The sequence below is a fragment of the Oculina patagonica genome, chromosome 3 (assembly GCF_052425735.1).
Source record: "Oculina patagonica isolate OP01 chromosome 3, crgOcupat, whole genome shotgun sequence".
NCBI lineage: Eukaryota > Metazoa > Cnidaria > Anthozoa > Scleractinia > Oculinidae > Oculina > Oculina patagonica.
This window is the reverse complement of record NC_135760.1, coordinates 18,706,625-18,731,136: the sequence shown is the minus strand read 5'-3', so window position 1 is coordinate 18,731,136 and position 24,512 is coordinate 18,706,625. Positions and strand designations below refer to the sequence as shown.

The following is a 24,512-nucleotide window of genomic DNA, read 5'->3' as shown; positions in this document are numbered from 1 at the left end:
GCGATTTTTTCTGAGCACGATAAAGCGACTATTTAATTTACAGCTTTGCCGAAAATTTAAAAAAAAAAACATATATCGTGTAAACCAGTTTTTAATGATCATATAGCTAAGATGGAAATAAATGTTTAGTAAAAGAACAAGCTAAGCTCACTAGAAATTAAATTGAACGAACATTTTCAATGCCAAAAAGAACATAGATACCGGCAACCATTTTCTAACTAACTTTTCAAGTCGACTATATTTCTTTTTCTTTTTCTTTTGGAGGGAGGTGGGGAGGGGGAGTGGGGTTCTTAGATGTAACGTTAAATTTGACCAAGACAAATTTTAGCGAGTACTAAATTTAGCGATTTTCGCCCAACTCGCCCAATTAGTAGCCGCTAACAATAATCTGATAAACTTAAGGTAAAAGCATTGATCATTCCTAAGTTTCGTGTAATCTTCCTTTTGAAAGATGTCTTCTGTTTTAACCAACGAAATCCACCAACTCACAAAGATGTCAAAGATCGAGGCTAAAATTAGCAGCCGCTTACAATAGTAACCCTAAGATAACCAGTCTAGGGGCGTTTTGTTGTTTGTTTTTTTGTTGTTTACTTTACATTTATTTAAATTTATATTATTATATTATGACAAGCATGTTGTGATCGCTTTGTTTCGTTGATTTTCCAACACTTGTTTAACAGTAATTTTAATTTTCGTTAGAAAAAAGGCAAAAAACACGAGAAGGAAGGCCCAAATCGGGCGGTGAGTTTTTGTAAGTTTTGTATATTATTACAAGCAGTTTGTGATCGCTTTGTTTGTGATCGCTTTGTTTAGGTGATTTTCCATCACTTGTTTAACTGTAGTTTCAATTTGCATTAGAACAAAGGCAAAAAACACGAGAATGGAGAACCAAATCGGGTGAGTTTTTTATGTTTCACTTTTTCACAATTTCTAATAGCAGTCAGATTTATGGAGTCGATAGTCAAATTACATTTGCAAAATTATCCGTGTTTTTTTTAAGGCTAACCTTCGTCCAAGAGTCCTTTGTTGTGGTCGTTGGTTTTTGTTTTGCCGCTTATGGAAGTTTCGTGTGACTAGCGCAAACTCTGTACGCTAGTCACACGAAACGCACAGGAGAGAACAAAATAGTTTATTTACAATTCAAGTAGTTCGCAGAGGTGTGCTGCTCACTGCACTGGCTAAACGTTTAAAAATTAAAAAAAAAAGTTTTAGACAATTCGCTTTAAAAATTGCCTTTTAAAATATTGAGGATGATCGCTTTTGGGACCAACGCTAAGGACTTAAGTTTTGTGGGAAAGAGCATTCTTCTTTCACTGAATACTGTATGTGTTATGTACTCTACGTTCATCTGTAGCAAAGTGCTATATTACCTTTTTCAGTACATGCTAGTAGAAGGAATGATAAGCGGTTCCGAACAATTTATCTATCTCTAAGTTGTTGAACATTATAGAGACGTTAAAATGCTTAACAGAAAAAAAAACAAAAACAGATAAATTTTCTGTTAATAACTTCCGACAGCGCTTGAATAAAAAGTCATGTTGCATATACATTATTATTAAAAACTAGCAATGGTATATTGCAATTCCTGTGTTTTGATTGGTTGACAGGCAATGGTAATCATTTACCACTGAGCAAAATACGGTAGCCGCAACGCGTCAACGAAAACTGCTGGGGAGCTCAAATATTGCAATTTTTTGGGCGTTTTTAAAACAATTATTCCACTCGCGCTTGTTGGATATGAGATCGTTATAGCCAACTCGGCGTTACGCGCCTCGTTGGTTATCTACCATCTCATATCCAACGCGCGCTCGTGGAATAATTGTTAAATAACCAACAGAGGCCACTGGCTGGACACCAAAAAAAATTCTCGAAAAAATTGGTCCGCCCTCCCCTACAAAAAGAATAATGTAATTGTCCGTCCCTGAGCGTTTTGTTTTTGTGCGACAGGTTCGACTTCAGCCTAATATACGGCCAGGCTTTTACGCGGCCGCTATAAAAGGGTGAATCCCAAGATCTAGCTAGAAAGGTATGAAAGTGTAATCTTCCCAGTGAAAGACATATTTGTTACTGAGTTAATGGAATCCGGTACAATAATAATGGAATTATAATAGCTAAAGCACGATTCTGCTTATAACCAGCAATATATATACTTTTCAGTCTAGAAGTGTTTTGTCTTTGTTTGTTTGTTAGGTTTTTTGTTTGTTAGTGTGATAGTAAAACAAAATGTACTTTCACGATGCAATGGGTTGATGTCTTGATATCATTAAAATGCAAAACATCAAACGCTAGCCATGGCCAGTGAGGACAAAATAAAATTAGTTGCAGGGAGATATTGAATGTTTCCTTGTCTGATCATAACTGACTGCCTGATTGATAGATTTGCCCGTTGTTCAATCGAACTTGTTTATTGTTTGTCAGACTGACTGACAAACTGACACCTGACTGACTGATTGATTGATTGATTGATTGATTGATTGATTATGATTGTTTGATTGATTGATTAAATGATTGTTTGATTGATTGATTGATTGATTGAGTGAGTATTGATGGAGCGATGGATTGATTGATTGATTGATTGATTGATTGATTGATTGATTGATTGATTGATTGATTGATTATTGATTGATTCACTGATTGACTGATTCTGTTAATTTATTTAACAAATGGATCATTACTTTAATCAATAATTCAGTGTTCATTGATTTATTCATTCATCAGGCTTCCAAATACCAGGTCTAAGAGAAACAAGAAGGAAATGAGGACACTTCCAAGTAGATGAAGAAATGCAGGCGAAGTTAATAGCCATTTGGCCTGCATATTCTGCATATTATATTGCTTATACGTAATAAACTCATGAGTAGAAAATAAAACACGAGAAAAAAATGTACAACCCTTGTGTTCATATCATAACTTAATGCTTTACTATTCATTAATTATTAGACGGAGATAACTTACTACTTTTATTTACATCACGGGTTTTAAAACTTAATCATAACTATCAAAATAAGACTTACTCTTTCACAGCTCTAGGTGTTCAGTATATTCTAAAACCGAGTTCAGTGACCCCACATTATTTTTAATCAAAGATAAAATTTCTGGCAAGTGTTTAAAGTTCGGAATTCCTCCAAAGCCACCGATTCAGTAAACTGGAAAAGGGAATATTCAAACTTTGGGTTAATATAGCTTTTAAAATATTGTTGTCATAGAGACATAAATGTTTACCAATCGAAGCTAACAAACAACACATACACAAAGTATTTCTAAAGCCATATACCTACATAATATTAAAAAGGCAAACCGTATGTACCTACTCTAATCGCGATCGAAACGGGAGTAGAGGCCTAAAATATTTATTTTCGCATCAAAATGTTAAATGTTAAGTCCAAGTTATAAGAGAAACTTTATTTTAAATGTCGCATTGCAAGTTTAAAAGCTTTAAGTGCTGCACGTATTACCACAATTGTTGCAAGAAGCGGTATAAAATTTGCGCAATTGTGCAACAAGTTTCTGCAGTTTGAAACACATGGAATAATATGTACAGCAACACTCCAACGACCAGTGCAACATTTTGCTTGAGTAGTCGCAAAAAAATTCTTTTTGTCTTGGTATTATTTATTTCTCCTTGGTTGATATTTAAGCTCCCGCACTCATAATGAGTACACTGTATAATACAATAATCGCAGCCTATTCAAACTGGCCAAAATATTCCACGGAAGCTGACTAAGAGCTAGAATGTGACAACATGCATGTATTTAACTCGCATTAGTTAATATATTCAAGACTGTAAGACCCTGTACGCTTAAATTGCCCCATCTTGTGGGCCTCTTTTTTCGTAAACCCCACGGTAACTCGTTTGGGGGGGTTTTTTTTTTTTTTTGTTGTGGGGGGGGGGGGCGGCGTTTTTTTTTTGGGGGGGGAAAAAAAAAAAAACTGGCGAACCATTTTAAAAAAACTCCCCCAAAAAAAAACCAGGGGGGAAGAAAAAAAACCACCCAAAAAAATTTGGGGGGATTGGGAGCACTGCGAAATTTTGAGGGACCATTCATGACCCCTTCGTTTGAAGCGTGTTCTCAAGAGAGATTGGTAGGGGGAGTCTGTATTTTTCCTTTGTTAGGAAAGGTCTATGAATAATTTCGAATCGAAGCGCCCACCCACCCATCCCCTTACTAAGTGATATATATATCCCTCTTGGCCTCTACCCCGGATCCACCTTATTGTTCATTACACAATACAATGGGTCCAATTCTTCCCAATTCTTATTCAGCGATTCAGGGAACAAAGGCCAGTTTGGATATACTACTTTTTTAGAAAACTGATCATGAACAACTCTCGTATTTATTTTTAGTGATTCAAACAGTTCATTTTGAGGTAGGAAATTGCCACCAAAGAATTTTTACACTTCATCTTTAGGTACAAAATTGTCACCAACGTACCTAAATCGGGGGGGGGGGGGGGGGGTGTATTTTTGGGGGGGGGGGGGGGGGGCGGTGTTTGAATCCAAAAAAAAAAAAAAAAAAAAAAAAAAAAAAAAAAAACAAATTTTTTTTTTCTTCCCCCCCCCCAAAAAAAAAACAAAAAAAAAAAACCCCCCCCCCCCCCAAAAAAACAAAAATATTAACAAAACAAAAACCCCCCCCCCCCCCAACCCCCCCCCCCCCCCCCCCCCGGGACCTAAATCCGCTTCAATCGCTTCAAACATGATCAAATTGCCACTCAGAATTTAGGAAAACAAGTTAAAAATGCTTCAATTTTCTGAATGCCTTCCCTCGACGAAGGAAAAAGTTCCAATGTTTCCGATTCTCACTCTTTGAAGAAATATCAACTTGTAGTTCCAAATAGTAAAATTGTACTTCAAATAGTAATTGATTTGATCATGATTGATTGATACGAAATTTGAGGGATTCGCTTCCCTGGAGGGAAGGGGAGGGGGGGGGGGGGGGGGACGTTGCTGTAGCGGGGGAGCAGTTTTCCAATATTTGCTCTGAACTCCTTCCGACTGCTGGATGAACTAGCATCCTAACCAGGGAAGCAGTGATACTCCAGTCCTAGTTGCTTCATGCTAAAGACAAAAAGCATTTGGGGGGACCACTTACGCCAAAGGAGGGTCCTGAAGGGGTAAAATGGGAACTGGGATTTACCTATTTTGACTGGGATTTGCGTTTATTTTCACTGGGAAAATGGGATTTAGGTAACTGGGACTGGGATTCGGAAACAAAAAATGGGAATGGGAAGCATGTCAGTACGTGACTAAACCTGCATATTTTACGCTCTATAATATTCTTAAAGTCCGGTATAGACAGTTAAAACGCTGAAAATTAACTCTGAAACGAAACCACTACATTGCACGAGTGTAGGGCTTTCCACAAGTTGCTCGGCAACTTTTTGGCAACTTTTCATGATTCGAGCAACTTTTTCCCCTTCGAGCAACTTTTTTCCTCTCGAGCAACTTGTTGCATTTTGAGCAATTTCCAGACCGAAGATCTCCGAAGATTATCCGAGTGTTGTTCAAAGGCAATACGAACGTTTCCGAAGATTAACGAAGTTTGCCGAAGACTTTCGAGGAGTATCTGAAGACATTTCAACTTTCGGCTCATTTTGCATTAAAACATTACAAAACTCGTCAGCAAACATGACGTCACTGATATTTTCACGATTTTTCCGAGTTAAAGAAATCCTTGTTATTCAACAAGTCTTGCAATTTCTGAGAATGCGCATGCAGGTCAATATTTCTGGACTCGCTCAACGACGCCTGTACCTGGGTTCAGCGAAGGGAGAGTTCAGGGAGTGGACTACATTTAGGACAATCAAAACAACAAATATATTATGCTTAAGTCCGGTTTTCCATACACTGGGAATTTTACTTCTGGGAATGGGATTTGGACAAAAAATAGGCTGGGAAATGGGATTTGGGCCAAAAATAGGCTGGGAAATGGGATTTGGACAAAAAATAGGCTGGGAAATGGGATTTGGTACCCCCCCTTCAGGACCCTCCCAAAGCGAAGAAGAAAACATCTCAAAGACAGGACTGGAGACGAAAACGACCAGATTGGCTGAAAAGGAATGGAAACGAAATACAACCAACTAGTGCCAGTCCTCACCCAAGCGAGCATCATTTCCAAGATGGCGGACTGTGGAGTTGAAGGCGACCTGTTGTCAAAAATACAAAATGCATTCAACAACGATACGAAAAATCTTATCGTCCAGAACGTGGGGACTCAGTATGATCCACTTGAAGTCTGTTTGGATAGAAATGTAGCGGAGACAGTGAACCACGTTTACAAACACAAGGTACGTATGAACAGATGTAATTTTTTTTTTGTAGAAATAAATTATGAAGTGACTGTTGTACATGAAAGAAAGAGTCAAGTATATATTTTTGAATATTTTTGCTTAAGCTTACGGTTTATAGATTGATAGAATCCATGGGAACCTTCGTAGAAAAGCTCAATACAGCTTTTTAAGATACTTTCCCTTTAGTTTAAATACTGCCCGTTATGCATTGACGCGACGCCGGTTATTAATAATGCATGATTAAAGACCATTCAAATCTCTATATTATAATAACCTAGGGTGTTTTAGCAAAGCATTGAATACTCTACAAATATGCCCTTTTCGAACAACAACCGATATTTTTTCATGCCAAATTCTTGAGTCCTCAATTCAATTAAATACTTGTTCTAGATAGTTACAGGTGTATATGTATTTGTTTGGTTCTTATTTGACTTATTCATTTATTCACTTAAAATGTCAACAAAAAATCAAAGCTGCTCTTTATGTAAATATCTTTGATCCATGCTCTTGCCACTGTGCCCTCCATGCCCACAAATCAGGTTGAGCCACGGTGTTTACTGTAATAAATAACATCAATTGGGCTATTGCATTCAAAATTCGCACCCCTGGTTGAATTGAGGACAGGTCTTTTATTCTTACTCCTAAAGAAATCTGTTCAAAAAGTCTACACCCCTCAGTAAAGAAATCGACTTAAAATGCCTTAACCCCTAATTCAGAATGCCATTATAGATGTGTTTGTCCTTTAAGAATTCTGCAGGATTTTTGGGTTTACCCCTAAAGAATTCCATAACTTTTTAGCCATTTTCTTCTTAAGAATTCCTGTATTTCTTATCTTACCCCTTAGGAAGTCCGCATATTTTTGCCCTTACCCCAAAAGAATTCCCTGTTCCTTTGGGGTTGCAAATATTAAATACAATAGCTCATTCTGCAATGATCACTCCGACATCGGCCGCCATTTTGTCTTGGCACACTTTCCGACTTTCCTGTCAAGTAATTTAATTTCAACTTTCAAGCATTATGCTTTAAACCCTATCGTGTGTAAATAAAGGTGATGATAATGATGATGATGATGATCACATTCATAAACAAAAGGAAAAACCTTAATTTCCACTTATATTATTCTATCAGGTCAATGAAGTTAAACCTGTCACAAATCAAAAAGCATCAGGAAGGTGTTGGATTTTTGCATTCTTGAATGCAATTCGTCAAAAGTTTGTCCAACATTTCAACTTGGAAGACTTTGAGTTTAGCCAACAGTTTCTCTACTTCTGGGACAGAATTGAAAGAGCATATTTTTTCATAAATGCTTATGAAGAACTTGCAAGGAAGGGAGAAGAGCCAGACGGTCGTTTAATGATGTTCCTATTGTCTAATCCATTGAATGATGGTGGCCAATGGGACATGCTTATTAACTTAGTAGAAAAATATGGCTTGGTACCCAAGGCAGTTTGGCCTGAAGCATTCACTTCTGGAAGGTCCATTCGACTAAGAAAAATTATGAATTATAAGGTACGTGAAATCTTTGTAGTTAACATTTACAAACCCATGTCATAATATGGTAAAATTCTGATATTACAAGTGACATCTGAACTTATACCATTTGAAAGGCTTTTTGAGCAGTCATATCATTTTCCAAGTTGCAGGAAGGGTGGGGGGAGGGGAGGCCAGTCAGAATAAAATTTACATTGTATTTTTCCAAAAATCCGTCAGGCTTCATGACAGTATTTGCAGGAGACAGCTTTTAAAATCTTTTGGTACGCACAAGAATACTGTACAGTAAGCGAAAACAATTTCTGACAGCACCAATTTGATCATGGTGGTGATCAGACAGAGGAAATTATGTGGGAATGTTTTGGGATATTGCCAAAATAACAAACACCTGACCTGCCTTCTTGCATTGCAGCTGTGTACCTTGTTATCATTCAGCACTGAAACTGACCATGTGAATGTTGTGTTTGTTGTGGTTTAGTTTTATCTGTGGTTGAGGATTTTTCAAACCAATTTACTTTTTACATGTATCTTTCATTGTCTCAAATTCATTATCATAATTTGAAACAACAGGGAATAAAAATCAAACTGGTTTGAAAAATTTTAAACCAAAAATACATTTGAACCACAACATGTACATAGGAAGTAGCATGGCCTAAATTGTTAGTGCGGTGGACTCTGGATCGAGCGGTCCAGGTTCAGGACCTAGCTGGAGTCACTATGCTGTGTCCTTGGGCAAGACACTTTACTCTGGTAGTAGTGCCTCTCTCCCCACAGGTGTGAAAATGGGTACCGGTGAATATAAGCTAGGCATAAGCCTGTGATGGATTAGCATCCTATCTAGGAAGGAGTAGATATACTACTCGTTGCTTCTTTCTATAGAAATAGGGATAAGCTCTGGTCTGATTGGCCCCTGGGCCAGAATTCAGACTTTACCTTCACCAATGTTGTGATCAGAAAATCGTATTACTAGCACTGTCTTAAAACACTGTAGACTGTTCTTGTTTCATTTATTTGATAGAGTAACATCTTGCTACAGTAAAATGATGGTTTTTTCATGATTTTGTTTTGCCGACCTTGCAGCTGCGAGAGTATGCTGTGCAGCTGAAAGAGCTAGTGGACAAGAAATGCAGTGAATTGGAAATGAAAGAAGCAAAGAGGAAGATGATGACTGAGGTAATCTAAAGATACCAAGAAGTGCATTTACACTGTCTTTTTTTTTTTTTTACCGTATCACTCCCAAGAGTGTCCTACGCACAAGACACTATTACCTGATTGATATTAATTTTGTTCAATTATTTTGTGTAAAATCTGGACAGCAAAATGTTCTTAGGCAGATCTGTCTTATTTAAGCATAAATCATAACCCCCTTCCCCCACTGCTTTATATAAGACCTGATTAACCTTGACCCCTACAAGTTTTGCAACTTTTTCCACTTTCACTTTTAAGGTCAAGTTACTGTACATGTAATACATGTATCTGACAACAATCCACATAAATTATTACAAGCTGCAAATTATGCTATAGTTTAGGGGGTATGTACACTGTAGGAGGAATAAGATATTTTTCAATGTTTTGAAACAGTGGCCTCCTCTATGTACAGTACATGTATGTTAGTATGGTTTATGACATACCCCAAACAATACATGTACCTTCCAAATGGTATAATGTACTGGTATGTGGTCTTTTGGCCCAAAGTTACCGCTTTACAAAAAAGTGTTGTGTTTCCCATGGGAGTGAAATGGTTAATATTTAACTTAATTTTTTTTTCAGGTCTACAGGATAACAAGCATTTGTCTTGGCACTCCACCCAAGTCATTTGACTGGGAATACACTGACAAGAGCAAAAAGTACTGCCTATTGTCAGGAGTCACACCTCTCCAGTTCTACAATGAGCATGTCAAACCAGTTTACAACCCTCTAGACAAGGTATGTCGACAAGGTGTAAATACTTTAAAACAAAGAAGATATTCCTATTGACTGATATTGACTCTGTTTAAAACATACTAAAATTAATATGAGATATCAAATATTGCTATTTGTTGCGATTTGAAGAATAGTGGCAAATTTAAATGTGTTTGCTTACCAAGGGAAAGACTGGCATTGCTGCCTTAAGGTGGTCATTTAATTTTATTCAGTTTATCTCTTTCATTCCCGTGGCATTTTCACATAGTTTTAATAACCCTTTTCTCAAGGTTGGAGTGATTGAGACCAACCCTGTACAGACATGTTTTTAGTCTTTATATTCAGCAGTCCTGGTAAATTAAAAGCTGGCATATTTGAGGGGAATTATCAAATAGAGCTTGTTGTCTTGATGCACTCTGAAATTCTCAGTGCTAAAGCTCAAAGAAATGCAATACTATTGACAAGGAGAATGACTATTTTGATCGTGGTGTCATTGCAGGTTTGCCTGGTAAATGATCCTCGTAATCCTTACAACACACTTCTCACAGTGGAGTACCTTAGTAACATGGTGAATGGACGACTTGTGTTGTACAATAACCAGCCTGTGGAAGTTCTAAAGAAGCTTGCAGCTGCATCTCTCAAAGACAATGAGGTAATAAAACTATGGAGTATTAACCTTTTCTACCAAGTTAAATGATCTTGAGGACAAATGCCAGTATTGGTTTTGGTTACTGGTGAGTCAAAGCTGGGGTCAGTGGTTGGAAGGGTAGAGGCTTGATAAGGAACTGCCCTTCAAATCCACTGCATCATAATTTATGACACTCATTTACATCAATTGGCATGCAATAACTGTAATTGTATATAAAAAATATGTGTAATGTGAGTGTAGTGCTTCAATGCTCACAGAGGCATTGTACATATACAGGGTTCGACATGTGGCCATCGACCACACCCTGAAGTAGCTACATGTGTATTATAGTTTTCTTAAATTACTGGTAACTGCTGTAATAATAGAAAGCACTGCTACAACCTTTTACCACTAAGCTGATAGACAAGTAGCAAGAAAATTTTCTATTTGCTCAACAATTGCATATCACTATATACCCACACCCTGCCACACTCCAACCTCTCTCAATAGTTTACAGTATACATGTTGTGTAGTAGCCTGCATCCCAGGTATTCCATGGGGAGGAAGAGGGGAAAAGGAAGAGCACGAAGCATGATAAAGTGTGGTGCAGTGTGGTGCAGTGTAGTGTTGTGGGGACTGCATTATAGTGAAGGACATTGCAGTACAAAGGAAACTGTCTTAGTTACAGACAACAGACATCTGACATCATGGTGTTGCCAAGCAGGCTTTTAGCCAGGATATAAAAAGTGGGAGTCCAAAATTTTTTATAAGGCCTGATTTTGTCCCCATAGGAGGGCCTGAGGAGCATTTAAGGTGTTTTTCTGCAGTTATGAGTGCATTTACATTGTAGATGTCTAAAAATTTCCAAATTTGCTGAAAACCCCTCTGTATATTAATTCATATTAAATTTCTGTGATAAGTGGCCGTCCATAGGACTCCCACCTGGCTAAAAGCCTGTTGCAAAGTGGCATGATGCAAGAGCTAAGCTTTCAGTGAAATGATCTATTTATTTTTATTTTTTACAACCCTTTACTCATGTTGTAACGCCTTGTTGTCCTCAGGCAGTTTGGTTTGGTTGTGATGTTGGAAAACACTTTGAAAGAAAAAGTGGAGCACTTCATCTTGACATGTGAGTTGATAAACCTGTATAAACTTCATATTTTTGCCTCATTAGCCTCGTGATGTCATTAAAATAGTCAGGCTTAAAGATAATTGGTGCGAATCAACGAATGGGTGGATGTTAATTCATCTAAATAGCCTTTAAAATGTTTACTTTGTTTTGAAGACTTAACACTGCTTATTATTTGATTTACAGTCATAACTATGAGTTGGTGTTTGGGGTTTCCATGATGGCTTTGAATAAAGCTCAGCGTCTTCTGTATGGTGACTCACTCATGACCCATGCCATGGTGTTCACTGGACTTTCCTGGGAGGTGAGCAAAGAACAGACACTTATTGGTCTCAAGAAAAACATTAAATTTTCAATATGCGAACAGATTCCTTTGCCATTTATTTTTTATTGACAATAAGAGGTTTCTGTCAGTTCTTCATTTGCATGTAAGCTATATGGCAACTGCAAAAGGTTAGACGTTCTAGTCTTTTTGGATAAGGAATATAAACATAAGGAAGATAGACCGTAGGTCCCGTCTTTTGCATCTTCACTTTTCATCTTTGTTTGCATCAACCTACATGACATCTGCAAATGGTTAGTTACATGTAGATGTTCTAGTCTTTTCAGATAAGGACGACAAACGGTAGGCCCCGTCTCCTGCATCTTCACTGTTATAGTCAGCAGTGAAAATAAAAAGAACCTACACGCTTGTCGCAAAGAGTAGGGCACGAGGTTCCCGGTGTTGTGGTCTGGTCTTGTGCTGTTACTGAGGTTGGGGTGGGAAATGCTCGGAGATATTAGTTATGATAAATGTACTCTACAAATCCGAGGGTAAATAAAGTATCTATACCATACCATCCATACGTGTAAAAGCGGGGGAAGCGAACTTAGATTCGAAAATGTCTTCAGGCTGCCTGTTTTAAAATTTGTAATAAACAGTACAAAAATGTATTTGCATTTGACGGAACTAAACTGTAAGTGGCAGTGACAGAGAATGTAAATAGTTTCTTATTGGTATGAACGCACGTGAGCTGTTATGGCGTTAATTGTAACGTATATAAGAATTGATAGTTGTAATGTATGCATCTCAGCTCTCGCACTTTTCAACTTTTATTTTATACACTGTTGTTATCTTTGTACTTAACCTTTAACCCCCAAAGGTTCATGCGCCTGCATTTGGTTGGGGAGTACGTTCCCATTTTTCCCACTAAGTTTTTGAGTTTTCGTACCAGGCGGCGCATAGGCGCATAGTACGAGTAGTTTTTCAGTTTTGTGCGTTTGAACAATATATTTTATAAGGACAGCATTAAATACTCGGGCTCATAGTTCGAGCTGCACAGCCATTTCGTCTGTTTGATAGTCGTGAATAAAAAAGGAAGATGAGTTTCAGAGTAGCCACGCCCTATTTTGTCAATAACATAGAAAGGACAAACGACTTAACGCGCAAGACATTTTTATTCCTTTCTTCCTTGTTTGTATTTATAGGAGGACAGGACAACCGGTGAAACTGCTGTTGAAACTGAAGCTCCAACGCCATCGGAAGTTGAGACAGCACCGGAAGTCAAAACCACCAAATGGCGTGTGGAGAATTCCTGGGGCGAGGAGAAGGATAAGCCAGGTTACCTTATGATGACCGACAGCTGGTTCACAGAATTTGTCTATGAAGTTGTCGTGGACAAGAAATATGTCCCCGCAGATGTGATGGCCGTTATGGAGCAGGAACCAAAAGTGCTGCCAGCGTGGGACCCTATGGGGTCTCTCGCGTGCATTCTGTGCGAGAAAGGGGACCATCAAGCTCAATTGTGATCCATTAGTATTTTGCAATTTAATAATTCACATTTAATGATAGCTAGAAGTAGAAGGGGAAGAGATGATGTTTTTTTTTTTTTGTAATTTTTTGTCTCTAAAGTGTTTTGCCAAGAATCACAAGTACACCAAAAAAATGTCACATCAACCTCGTCCGTGACGGTAATTATGGGTCCAGATAGTTCTTAGAAATAAGATTGTTGCTTGTTCCTCGGCCTGAAAACAAGGCTGCGCCTGCAATCAATGGTACATGCGTGGCCTTTTTTATGCTAATGCTGGCCAAAAAATGTTTATTTTTATTTATTTTTTTTTTATATTTAACAATTGTGTGAACATCAGTTCATGTAATTAAAACTTCGAACTATATGAGTCTTATATGCAAGTTACGTTTGCTTACATATTCCTTATCACATATTTATCCTTCCACGAGTATACACATCAAACTTGCGATTGACTCAGCTCCCAGCTGGAGTGGCTTTATTCAAAACGTGTAGCTCAATGGTTGAACGATCGAAAAGATCAAGCGTTCGATGAATCCGATGAATACTGCGAAGTTCACTTTTTTTCACTTTTTTCAACATTAAGAGCTGTCATCTATAAATAAGGCCAAATTGAATTGAAATCTTAACCATGACCTTTTAATACTTTGAATTTGAAATTGAATTTATTTATCGGAGTCTGACAACCCAGACTCCAACCCCCCCCCCCCCCCCCCCCCACCCCGCCTGCCGGTTTCATTTCTTGAGAAAAACGAAAATTATCACAACATGAGCACCACTTTTAAGTATTTATTTGAATAACTTCAGCATAATTAATATTACAATAAACACTTGGAATTCTATATTTACTTTTTGAACACAACAGCTATAGTGTTTTGGACGTTTTCCCAAAAAAAATAAAACAAACCCAAATGTGTAGTACTGTATAAGTTGATGATGTTTAATTGGGACATCACAACCACTTGTACTGGGAATTAATAAGAACAAGGCTAGATTGTGCTTGCGGCACTTCATGACGTTATAATCCCTGCTGAAAGACTAGTGAAAACTAATTCCTCGATATCTGATATAATATTGATAATATTTAGTTTTAAGTTCTTCGGCCAATCATCGAATCGATCACAGAACACACACACAATCACTTTTAAGACAGAGCATCAAATTTCGGCACCGAACTGTTTTTTGAACTTCCGTCCGAATTCCTCGGCTAACTGCTTGAAGGCGACCACCACATTGTCATTCTGAGGTCCCAGCTCTTCCAGTGAACAACTGTGAAACAAGGCAAAACGTAAAAAACGTTTGACTGTTTACGGGAACGCTTAGCAACTGTTTGTCAAATTATGAATTTATGAACTCCGACCCACAATAAACAGCAACTACACTTTCTTTCCGTTAATAGCAGAGCTGCCAGCGGCCCGAAGGGCCGCAGAGCAAAGCCCCATACCCATAGAAAATTAACAGGCCTATGCTTTTGGTTTTTTTAAGGTCATCATGGCTAGCGGCATGGCTCGCGGGCGCGTGCGACGACGAAGTTGGCGGCCATATGGCGGCCATACTCCAGAAATAGATTTAAGGTTATGGTTAACGTCAGCTTACATCTTAGATATTGGACATCCTTGTCGTGGTCAATTGACAGCTGTCAAAACAAGGTATCCGCTGACCAGTATCAGATGACCATATTGCGGTCTCGCATATAGAGCTCATCAAGGTCGAATGTTTTTTTGAAGTTAACCGCTGACCAAGTGATGTATTCCATTGGATCGCGGGCTGAAGGGCTATATTTTTTCCTCTTATCGGTCAGTAAATTCGGATTTACGAAAAAGGCGAAGTAAATAATCGGGGTGCTTCGCTTTTAGGCTTGGCTAAATCTATTTAATATACATTGTATCTAATCAGCTGCGTCGAAATCGCCATTTTGCGATGTCCACAGGCACTAATACATTAGTTGTAAATTTTATAACGGTATACTTTATACGCCAATAAACCGAAATTTAACCAATCACCAGTCAGACTATGGGCGTCTCTATATGCAAAATACGCGTAAAGCCGTCGCATTTGCCCGTTGAAATTTTTATTGTTTTCGAGCTAAAAAACAATCAAAAATGCTAACGGGCAAATGCGACGGCTATACGCGTACATTTATGTTGCAAATTAATAAATCCACCCAATAAAACGCGAATCACATTACGACAAAACGTGTTCAATTAGATAACCGTAGATTATCTGATAGTGTTCTTCACTTGATTCTGAGAATGGCTACCACAGAGCGTGCCCCAACTCCAGTTACCAACATCAGTCTTTCTTAACACAAAGACAATCTTTTACCCGGACTGTCGTACTAAACTGTAGTTCTTATTAGAAAATCTTCAAAAAGAAAGCGTTCGCTAAACACCACGTTTCTATAACTCGATATAGAAACACTTAAAAAGTTAATGTTTAGTTTTTTCACGAGTTTTATTCTGCACGTTCATAGATTTATTTATGCGTCTGGGGTCACCCAGAGATTGTTTATTTAGAATTGGACTTGGCTTAATTCTTTCCTTCACAGATAAGTTGCCGCCTTAACATTCAGACATTTTATTACCATACCTGATAGACTTAACTGTAAGACAGAAGTCCTTCAGCACAACAAAGACGTCTCCGGCCTTGATTCTAAGATAAAAAAATATAATCAGGTTATTTAGTTATCAAACCGCAAAGCATCAGCTAAATCCATCGTTGAAGTGCTCGTCCTAGATCTTATGTTGCTCAGCAACTTGTCGGCCATAAGATCTTTAAATGGGTAAAGGCGAATTGCAAATCGAAATAGACAAACACTTCGGGAGACATGGAAGTTAAATGTCTTAATTTACGTCAAAATTGGGTTGCCCTCTTTCCGTCTTGCTATCGTGTGAAAAGAACTTTATTTATTTATTTATTTATTTTTATTCATTCATTTACTTTTTTGAGGGGGAGGGGGGTGTTGGGTCGTAAGGTTAGGGGCTTAGGGAGAGAGGGATAATGACAAACTATTACAACCCATCATTTATTGATGAGTTATCACTTGATGGGTCTTGAAACCCGACTCGTCATCTTAGGGCCTGTTTACAAGCAGGTAGGGTAACCCTAGTGCTAGGGTTACCCTAGCGCTCCCACATTTCTTTTTTTTTTTTCATCGACGTGTTTACAAGGCAGTTAGGGTTACCCTAGCTGAGAGCCAGGGTAACGCTAGCGCCTTGTAAACGCTCTGCTAGGGAAAACTCGCCTTCCCGGGACAACTTTATTTTGGCTCCAAGAAGCTAAATATGTTTAAAAATACCGACAAAAACAGCGAATTGTGACCAAGAAACATCTTGTTCATTCACAATTTGTCGTATTTTTGCACTGCAACGGAATTATTTTCGAATAACAGCTTCTTACGACGAAATTTTACAAGGTTAACTGAAGCGTAACCGGTGTAAGTTGACCCGGGTAGTAGGGTTACCCTACCTGCGAATTTTTGCTTGTAAACCCGGGCTATCTTCTAACCCTTTTTGCTAGGGTTACCTTACCTGCGTGTAAACAGGCCCTAAGGCGCACAGGTTTGAGAGTATGGTCACGGACCGTGTTAAAGTAACCGGTAGAAATACAAAAGGAACATGAAGGAGTAAAAGACATGCACTCGAAAGGTGAAGCAACTAAGTCAAGACATGAAATTAAATAACTGATCTCCCAGCGGAAATTGACGTCTAACTTACTTGTTTTCCTTAATAATGGCCTCACTTTGTCCATGCTTGAAAAAGTCCAAAGCGTAAGAGTTCAAGCGTCGAACTCTTCCAAATGCATCGAGCTTCTTCAGAGGAAGAATAGGGACGACATTCATGTCTGTGTAGACATCTTGACGAAGAATCTGACAAATAAACCAAAAAAACAATAATAATAACAACTATATTGTAGGTGAGAAAGAAGACTTACGATAAGGTAATGTAAACTTAATGTCACAAATATATTATTTTTTGTTAGTTTAATCATTTTATAGAGTGTTATGCGCATTGCCAAGTTTTAAAACAAAAATTTCGTATGCATACGCCGTTTGATGGCTTCAAAATCTAAAGGTCATGAAGTTCATTGTCCCTGGCTATCGCTTGTTTTCAGCTAAGCTAAGACAGTCTTTGCTAGGCTCTTACCGATAGTGCTCATAAAAAAAGCATTAAATGCTTAAAGCAGTGCTTGTTTTTTACCAAAAAAGTTCTAAAATAATGCTTATTTTTTAAAAAAGTGCTCGTGGGTTACATAAAAATGCTCACTTTTTTCCGATTTTTTTTATCTTAGAATATTACATTTTTCAGATTTTCAGTTACATTTTTCAACAACAAAATTAACGATCAATGTTTGATGGCAGAGTACGCTCTCGAGCTATCTCTGCCTTGGCTGGCTGACTTCCATTGTTCCTCGATGACAACGTGGATGACGACATCTTGGAACGAGTGTAATGGACTGAATTTCTAGAAGGCAACCGCTGACCTATCAAACCTATTCCCCAGGCCTCCTCGGCTTCTTTGACTAAAATGAGGGCAAAATGCATCTTTGGACGCCATAAACAAAGTCAGATTGTGCTTTTTAGCATAAAATTATACAAATAATCAGTCGAAAATCCAGAATAATGCTAGCAGTGCTTTTTGGGATAAAATGTAAAAAAAAATGCTCGCGAAGCCAAATAATGCCAAAAAAAGTGCTAGCACTATCGGTAAGAGCCAAGTCTTTGCTCTCGCAGTGGCCGTTTCTTCATCAAGACGTAGATGGGTGGCGGCAAATTTATAAATGTAGATTAGCATACCATTCAGAGGAATTAACAATAGGAGACCCATTTCTGGATATTGTGCTACCCTTACAAAGAAACGAAAGCTAATTGCAAGTAAACCAGAGTGGAACGTTAAATAACCGCAAGCACACAGGATTACTTGGGTTCCAGTCTCCCAGCGGATTTCTAATTTTAGTTACGAGATTCTTTCTTTCTGAATCTAAATGAAAAAAACATAGCTTCATGGTCATTACAAACCTGTTTCTCGGCTTCGAAAACTGTTCAGTCTAACAGTTTGTTAAAAAGACATCGCAAATCCGTTTTAATCTTCTTCAATTTTTCTCCATCCGTACCTTCGTTTCATTTGTTGTGTTATTAAAACGTTCCTTCACTGTTTTAAGGGGTTGTTTTTGTATCTCATTCAATCTGGTGGCCAGTTTCTTGTATCTAAATCCATGAGACAGTCCCTTTAATACTACGGATTTAGCCAGAATCAAACGCCAGAGTACAAAATTTGTTACCTTCAGCAAGTGATCAATTGGCTCTCGATGTTCTGTCACGTCGTCCTCTTCACTCTCAGTCTCACTATCAGCGCCACTTTCTTCATCGTTTTCGCTGCTGTACCTTGCTTCACCATTGTCGCTACTGCCATCATCGTCTTCTTCCTCAAACGTATCTTCGTCATCATCACTGTCTTCCTCTACATCCTGGTAAGCTGCCACTCTTCGGCTCGCGTGTTCCAAGTCTGAGTTCCCTGACAGAGCAGCGAATGACGAACAGGCGGAGTATGGCACAGAATTGCGCGCAAGCTTCTTTAAGGTGTCGTGTTCACCATTGTCCTCAATAACCAGGTTCGCTTCATTAGGAAACTCTGCAAGAAACGAAAATTGGTTCAAATTCTGTCTGTCTGTCTATCTATTAATTTTTTTAACTATTTTCAATTCGGGGTCTCAGTCGTTAGCTCTTAAGCCTACTTCATATCTCCAAAGTGGGCCACCAATGTACTGTCGTGAATTGAAATAAACGTCGTAAATTGTAATACCTGTCGTTAATTGTAATGACAGTTGTCGTAAATTGTAATACCTGTCGTTAATTGTAATGACAGTTGTCGTGAATTGTAATAGCTGTCGTATATTGTAAAAACAATTGTCGTGATTTGTAATAACGCACCTATTGCAAATTGTAATAACACATTACCGTATTTTGTATTATTACACGACTAAGGCGGTCCGAGGGACAATAACTAAATCAGCCAATCAGATTACTTTATTTCCGGTCCCACGAGGGCCGATATTTTCTAAGTATCGGACCGGGTTTTGTCCCGGATGATCCCGCGCTAATTCTCGCGCTATTTAGCGCAAGATTTTTTCAAGATTTTTTCGGAGTTTTTATTGCTTTGAAAATGAAATGACCTTAACACAGAAATAATTATAACCCCTTTAGCGCGCGTAAAAGTTTTGCCGCACATTGTTTTCCACGACATCTACCGGGTAGCAATTCTCACTACACAAAGTTTCCAGTCGTGTAATAAATCTCTTATTAACCAAGCTTGCTCGGCACCGATTGGGCGAATATTGGCTCTCGGTCTTTTTTGTACGGACTTCGCTGCGCTCGATCCGTACTGTCAAGACCTCGGGCCAATATTCGCCCAGTACGGCCCTCGTGCGTGGTTAATAAGATATATATATACTCCGAGCTGTCGTAAATTGTAATAACACATTGCCGTGTTTTGTAATAAGCAGTATTATCACACTCTATTTTGTCATTTAAAAGGGTACACACCAATGTTGGAACACTCTGAGTGCTGCTACTGAAACTTACTGTACAAACCAAAATAATTCTAAAGTGCGACACTTTATGCCCCAAATCACGAAATGAAAACATTTAGTTATTGTTGGACTCGATATTTTCTGAACAGTTTCAACAGTTCAGTCCTAACTACTTTTGACTACTATTATCGGTTCGATACGGCTTGAATGACCTAGGCGGCTTCAATAAATCCCTTTCCTGCAGGTATTATTGTTCACGTTTCTTTGTTATAAGTGAATGTTAGTATGTGAAACGGCGAACGATGAGCTGGCACTTACTTTCATAAGATTGCGAAACAAAAGATTACAGGCCTGGTATCAGGACAGTTGTAAAGTGTTTAATGTACAAATATGTTTCTTTATGTTTTTTCTCGCTTATTTTTTGTTCTTCGCCTGGATGGGATGCTAGTCCATTGCAGATTGTCATAAGCTAGCATTTTGACAGGTTTCCTTTTATACTACCAAGTACTTTAGGCAACACCCACCAATGCCTGATAACGGGAGTTTATTTTCCTCTCCCCGGTCCTTTTCAATTTCAGCAGCCACTGTTGTGAGGTACTGACTGAACACATCTGTAACCTGACGGTTGTAGTCTTGAAGGGCCTCGGCAAATTCATACGGAAGATCTTCCAAAATTACCTGAAAATAAATTAATGGTAACTTAAGAATAAAAGCTGGGCGGTATCGTGCTTGGCCGGGATATTTCACAGAGATATCGGCAAAACTATTGCAAGAACAAGGAACACCAACGGCAAGATCTGTTTTCAAGAAAACATGTATATTACTTTGTCCAAGCCTGTCGCTCCAATTACATCTATAGCAGGTAGTGCATTTGCATATATTAGATTTAAGTGTACTTAACTTTAAGCTCGGGAGCCTAGTAAGCGCGACTGAGAAGGCTGGGATGAGCCAAAATCTGTAAACAGTACTGTAGCTAATAGACTTTAATCTTTTTTTAATGCCCGAGCTTTAGCATTCTGCGTGCACCACATAACTAACGTGCATGAGATGCACAAGGCATGGCGCGTTATACCAATGCATACAGCTTGTAATTAATACTTGTAGTGTTTCACGGGCGGTGAAACGTTCGGATTAAACCAAGAATAACAAAAACAGACCAGATTGAACTCAACACGCAAACCATGTGCTTACCATGTGCCATGTGACCATAAATCCTATTCGGTCATATAATGACATCATCAATACAACAATACTTGACCCAAGTCTGTCGATTTGATTCATCTTTAGGTATGTTTTATTATTGCGATATTTTCGTGATTTCTAAAGACAGGAGGAGCACTAGATACAGTGTTATGTGCCACTATCTTTAACTATAGGCTACATCCTCCACACCCTTCATTTCGTACCTTTGACGTCGGACATAGTCGGACGACTCGCTTGAAATTGGCGTGAAGGAATCTTCTACCAAACAAATGGCTTAGAACAAGCACCATTTTCCTCATGACGTGTTCTGAGAATGGGCGTCCTGTAGCAAAGGAGAGCAAACAATGGACTCAAGAAGACTAAGCCGTACCGTGAAAAAAAGAAGCATGCTAGGACGTCCCCTTGCCGTCCGAAGATGAAAACGAAATGACCTTGTTTATCTTGCAGTGTTCTGTTATTAGCTGTTACTGTTGTTGCTGGTGTAGTTTTCGCTCATTATAACTTAAAGCCTAAAAGGTAGCAATGAAAAATCCGAGAGAACAGACTAAATTGGACTTCTGTCTATCTATTCTTTGCGCCTGTAGTGGTACTTACGTCTTTGTCCTTTACAGATCTTATGAAAGAGGCCGCGTTGCAAAAAGCTGACCAAGACAAAGTTGGAAGGCTCGTGGTAGTGTAGGTGGGTAACCAGTCCGGCCATCTCCTGTGGCGCACCAGTTTTGTTTATGAGACCCTGCAAAGGAATAGATCAACGACATAAAAACTAATTACTGTTAAAAAAAATTAATTACTAATTAGTGTCTAAAATATACTTGATCAACAGCAAATTCCTTACTCATACAGACTGGCGATAAGAATAAAGAAATTTATCAATAACGGGCCATTTTCTTAATGGGTCTTAATGTGCCACTAAACTCTCATATCTAACATTACAAAAATGTTATGGCAATCAGTTTTTTAATAAAAATTGTAAAAGTGTTTTTTTTTTCGGTTAGACAAAAATATATCAAAAGCAAAAATTTACACCGAGTAGTGTCTTAAATTATCAGTCTCAAAAGGTTCAAAATAGCCAGCTTCTAATAGTTTTTTGCCACTTACCAATCTAGCAAGAAGTTCAACGCTAAAAAGAAAATGTTTCTTGATTTGGCCGTCCATTTCGGGTTGTTTTCGGCAGATGAACGGGTGAGACAACAAGGTTAGAGCCTGAAAGGAAATTTGGTATGGATTAATATATCAGAATGTTGTACGTAGAGATTTGAGTTTACTACTTGAATTTCAATAACTTGTGCCAATTCGATCAAATCTCTTATCAAAACAGCTTTGAAGGTTTATTGTTGAAACTACAAATATCTCATTCTCATTCGTTCCGTTTCCAACGCAGTACACATATATGATTTATTTCATACGTTCTCCATCGCCTGTTTGTCACTTGGCGGGTGGAAATATAACTTGTGATCGACCAGCTTCAATTTCCGAGAAAGACGTCCATTTAAACACCACATGAACAACACAGACATATGATTAACACTTGGCATGCGTAGAATGTACGACGATATACAGTCAACTCTCTCTTAACGGAATCCTCTATAAGACGGACACCTCCATAAGACGGACACCTGGTGATGGTCCCTGCCGTTTTTCAGTCATTTTACTGTAACAAAACTCTCTATAAGACGGACACCTCTCTAAGACGGACAATGGACACTTGGAAACCGCCAACGGACACGCACAAAAGGTGATTTTTTTAGTGGATAATACTGCAAAACTCGGTATCCACATATAGCAAAGTAAGTCATGATCAGCGCCTTTAGAATACCAAAACTTACCAAAAGCAATCTGCTATAAAGTATTATTTCTGTGCGTAAGTGTGTGGGTACCAAAGAGGTAGTTTTCTACTTACAGTAATACCGTTTGTAATGAGCAAACTGAACGAGTCGAATTTCTGGTATTGTTTTTGTTCCACTTTATAGGTTTTGCTAAAGTAAGCGACTTAAAACAGACGTGTATTCGCTGTACATAGCCGTTAAGCTTTATCATCTCGAAATTTCTGGTGTCACGTTACCTCGACTCTCTATAAGACGGACACCTCTCTAAGACGGACAGTTGGGGCCAGTCCCGACGGTGTCCGTCTTAGAGAGAGTTGACTGTAGAGCTATTTTGAAAAATTATATAATGCAAGCACCGTTGAGCAAACGTTGCATGAAGTAGTTATCACGGGTAGGACAACGGTATTACCTGTCGGCTCGAATCGTAAAAGTTCTGTGCGGAACTAAATATGTTGCCGACATTAAATGAAATGTGACTATCGGTATCCTAACTGTATGACCACGTGAAGGCTACCACATATATTGTCCAACAAACCTTAGTGAGCGCATCTTTGTTGTCATCTCCTTTTGACGTCATCAGGAGCAGGCGCAGTACCAACGTCACGTTGATAGGAAAGTTCCCGACAAGCTTTGGAATGTTAGCTGTGATGAGGCGTTGAACTTTTCGGTAAGGAACTCCAAAGAACACAACATTCCCCACCGGGTCAAAACCTCTACGACCCGCCCGGCCAGACATCTGAAAATAATTAAACGAGAATCTAAACAACTTCTACCCAAATGTTCGTTTTTAAGAACGTATTCTTCACTTCAGGGCGCAGTGACCTGAATTGGAAAGGAATGGTTAGTTTTAATCAATCTTAACTTTATCTTAAAGTGTCTATCCAGCCTACAGGTTTTTTGTGGTTTTCGTATCTCTATAATGCATAAACAAGTTTTCTAAAAGAAATTTTTGGATTCCGCCACTTTTTCGCTGCAAAATCGAGCTTTAAAGCTCCCGTTTCGGCCACGCCCAAAGAAGTTGACCGGGAGTCAAGACCAGAAAGAGTCTGGGTTCCAGACCGGCTGTGACGTCAGGTCAGGAACCGCGAAATCTTGCCGCCATTTGAAGTCAGCATTTCTTCTGTAATAGCGAGGAGATACTGACGGTAGAAATATACCAGATAGATGCGTCGTTGCGGTATGCTTGAATACTCCAAACGAAGAAAAGGGTATTGCGCTGCATTTTGGGGTGATATGAGAACAGAAGCAAAGGCTAGAATGCTAGAAGGAAAAAAGGAGATGGACTTCGTCAAGTTAAAACGTGCAAAGTGGAATCCGAGTGCTTCGTCTGCCGTCTGTGCTTGCTACTTCGCTCCCAGGGATATTACAAGAAGACATTCCTTTCAAAATCTTCAATGCCAACGGTCGCTGATCTAAGATGATATTGGCATTGTTCCTGTGCCAAGATTTCACCGGAATACTTAACTTTGTCCAGTCGAAGTCGTTATCGGGTATTCATTACTCATTATTCATTTGATTGAGTGTCTGTTCTCGAACGACAAGACACGCGTCTCGCTAGACGCCTAAAAAACTACAAGTAAACGTCGCCAACTTCCCAAGAGATTTTTATTGCCTATTGTCAACCATCGTGTAGAAATAATAAGCGAGCAAGCGTCGCCAAGCAAAGATAACATGTAGCTGAAGCGACGTTCGATTTGTCGACCAGTCAAGGTAAAGCGAATTATTTC

At 38.7% G+C, this 24,512-nt stretch overlaps 3 protein-coding genes across 3 annotated transcripts in view; 2 read left to right on the top strand and 1 right to left on the bottom strand.

Moving 5' to 3' along the window:
• The window catches only part of LOC144647535 (uncharacterized), a 58,361-nt gene extending 55,471 nt beyond the window's left edge, over positions 1 to 2,890 (top strand). The window contains exons 44-46 of the mRNA XM_078507332.1: positions 700 to 738; positions 859 to 897; positions 2,719 to 2,890. Coding sequence (XP_078363458.1) covers positions 700 to 738; positions 859 to 897; positions 2,719 to 2,739 — 99 coding nt within the window. The 3' untranslated portion in view covers positions 2,740 to 2,890. The remainder of the gene's footprint in view (positions 1 to 699; positions 739 to 858; positions 898 to 2,718) is intronic.
• A 3,219-nt stretch (positions 2,891 to 6,109) lies between these two features.
• On the top strand, positions 6,110 to 13,606 carry LOC144645346 (bleomycin hydrolase-like). The gene is made up of 8 exons (XM_078504894.1): positions 6,110 to 6,288; positions 7,420 to 7,800; positions 8,863 to 8,955; positions 9,553 to 9,708; positions 10,184 to 10,336; positions 11,374 to 11,441; positions 11,628 to 11,745; positions 12,909 to 13,606. The coding sequence occupies exons 1-8, from the start codon at positions 6,121 to 6,123 to the stop codon at positions 13,227 to 13,229; spliced, it is 1,458 nt and encodes a 485-aa protein (XP_078361020.1). The 5' UTR covers positions 6,110 to 6,120; the 3' UTR covers positions 13,230 to 13,606.
• Positions 13,607 to 14,002: 396 nt separating this feature from the next.
• Positions 14,003 to 24,512, bottom strand: part of LOC144645261 (putative ATP-dependent RNA helicase DDX60) — a 35,304-nt gene continuing 24,794 nt past the window's right edge. Inside the window, exons 32-40 of the mRNA XM_078504751.1 lie at positions 23,321 to 23,521; positions 22,058 to 22,162; positions 21,554 to 21,692; positions 21,163 to 21,281; positions 20,281 to 20,434; positions 18,509 to 18,858; positions 16,945 to 17,096; positions 15,818 to 15,880; positions 14,003 to 14,497 (exon numbers count right to left, since the gene is read on the bottom strand). Coding sequence (XP_078360877.1) covers positions 14,386 to 14,497; positions 15,818 to 15,880; positions 16,945 to 17,096; positions 18,509 to 18,858; positions 20,281 to 20,434; positions 21,163 to 21,281; positions 21,554 to 21,692; positions 22,058 to 22,162; positions 23,321 to 23,521 — 1,395 coding nt within the window. The 3' untranslated portion in view covers positions 14,003 to 14,385. The remainder of the gene's footprint in view (positions 14,498 to 15,817; positions 15,881 to 16,944; positions 17,097 to 18,508; positions 18,859 to 20,280; positions 20,435 to 21,162; positions 21,282 to 21,553; positions 21,693 to 22,057; positions 22,163 to 23,320; positions 23,522 to 24,512) is intronic.

What these genes read in the sequence shown, in the direction of transcription:
- LOC144645346 (XM_078504894.1), top strand. Translation starts at nt 6,121, where the DNA reads ATGGCGGACTGTGGAGTTGAAGGCGACCTGTTGTCAAAAATACAAAAT. An exon ending in GAAAAATTATGAATTATAAG is followed by an intron (nt 7,801 to 8,862) that starts GTACGTGAAATC and finishes CCGACCTTGCAG; the next exon opens with CTGCGAGAGTATGCTGTGCA. An exon ending in GGAGCACTTCATCTTGACAT is followed by an intron (nt 11,442 to 11,627) that starts GTGAGTTGATAA and finishes TTTGATTTACAG; the next exon opens with TCATAACTATGAGTTGGTGT.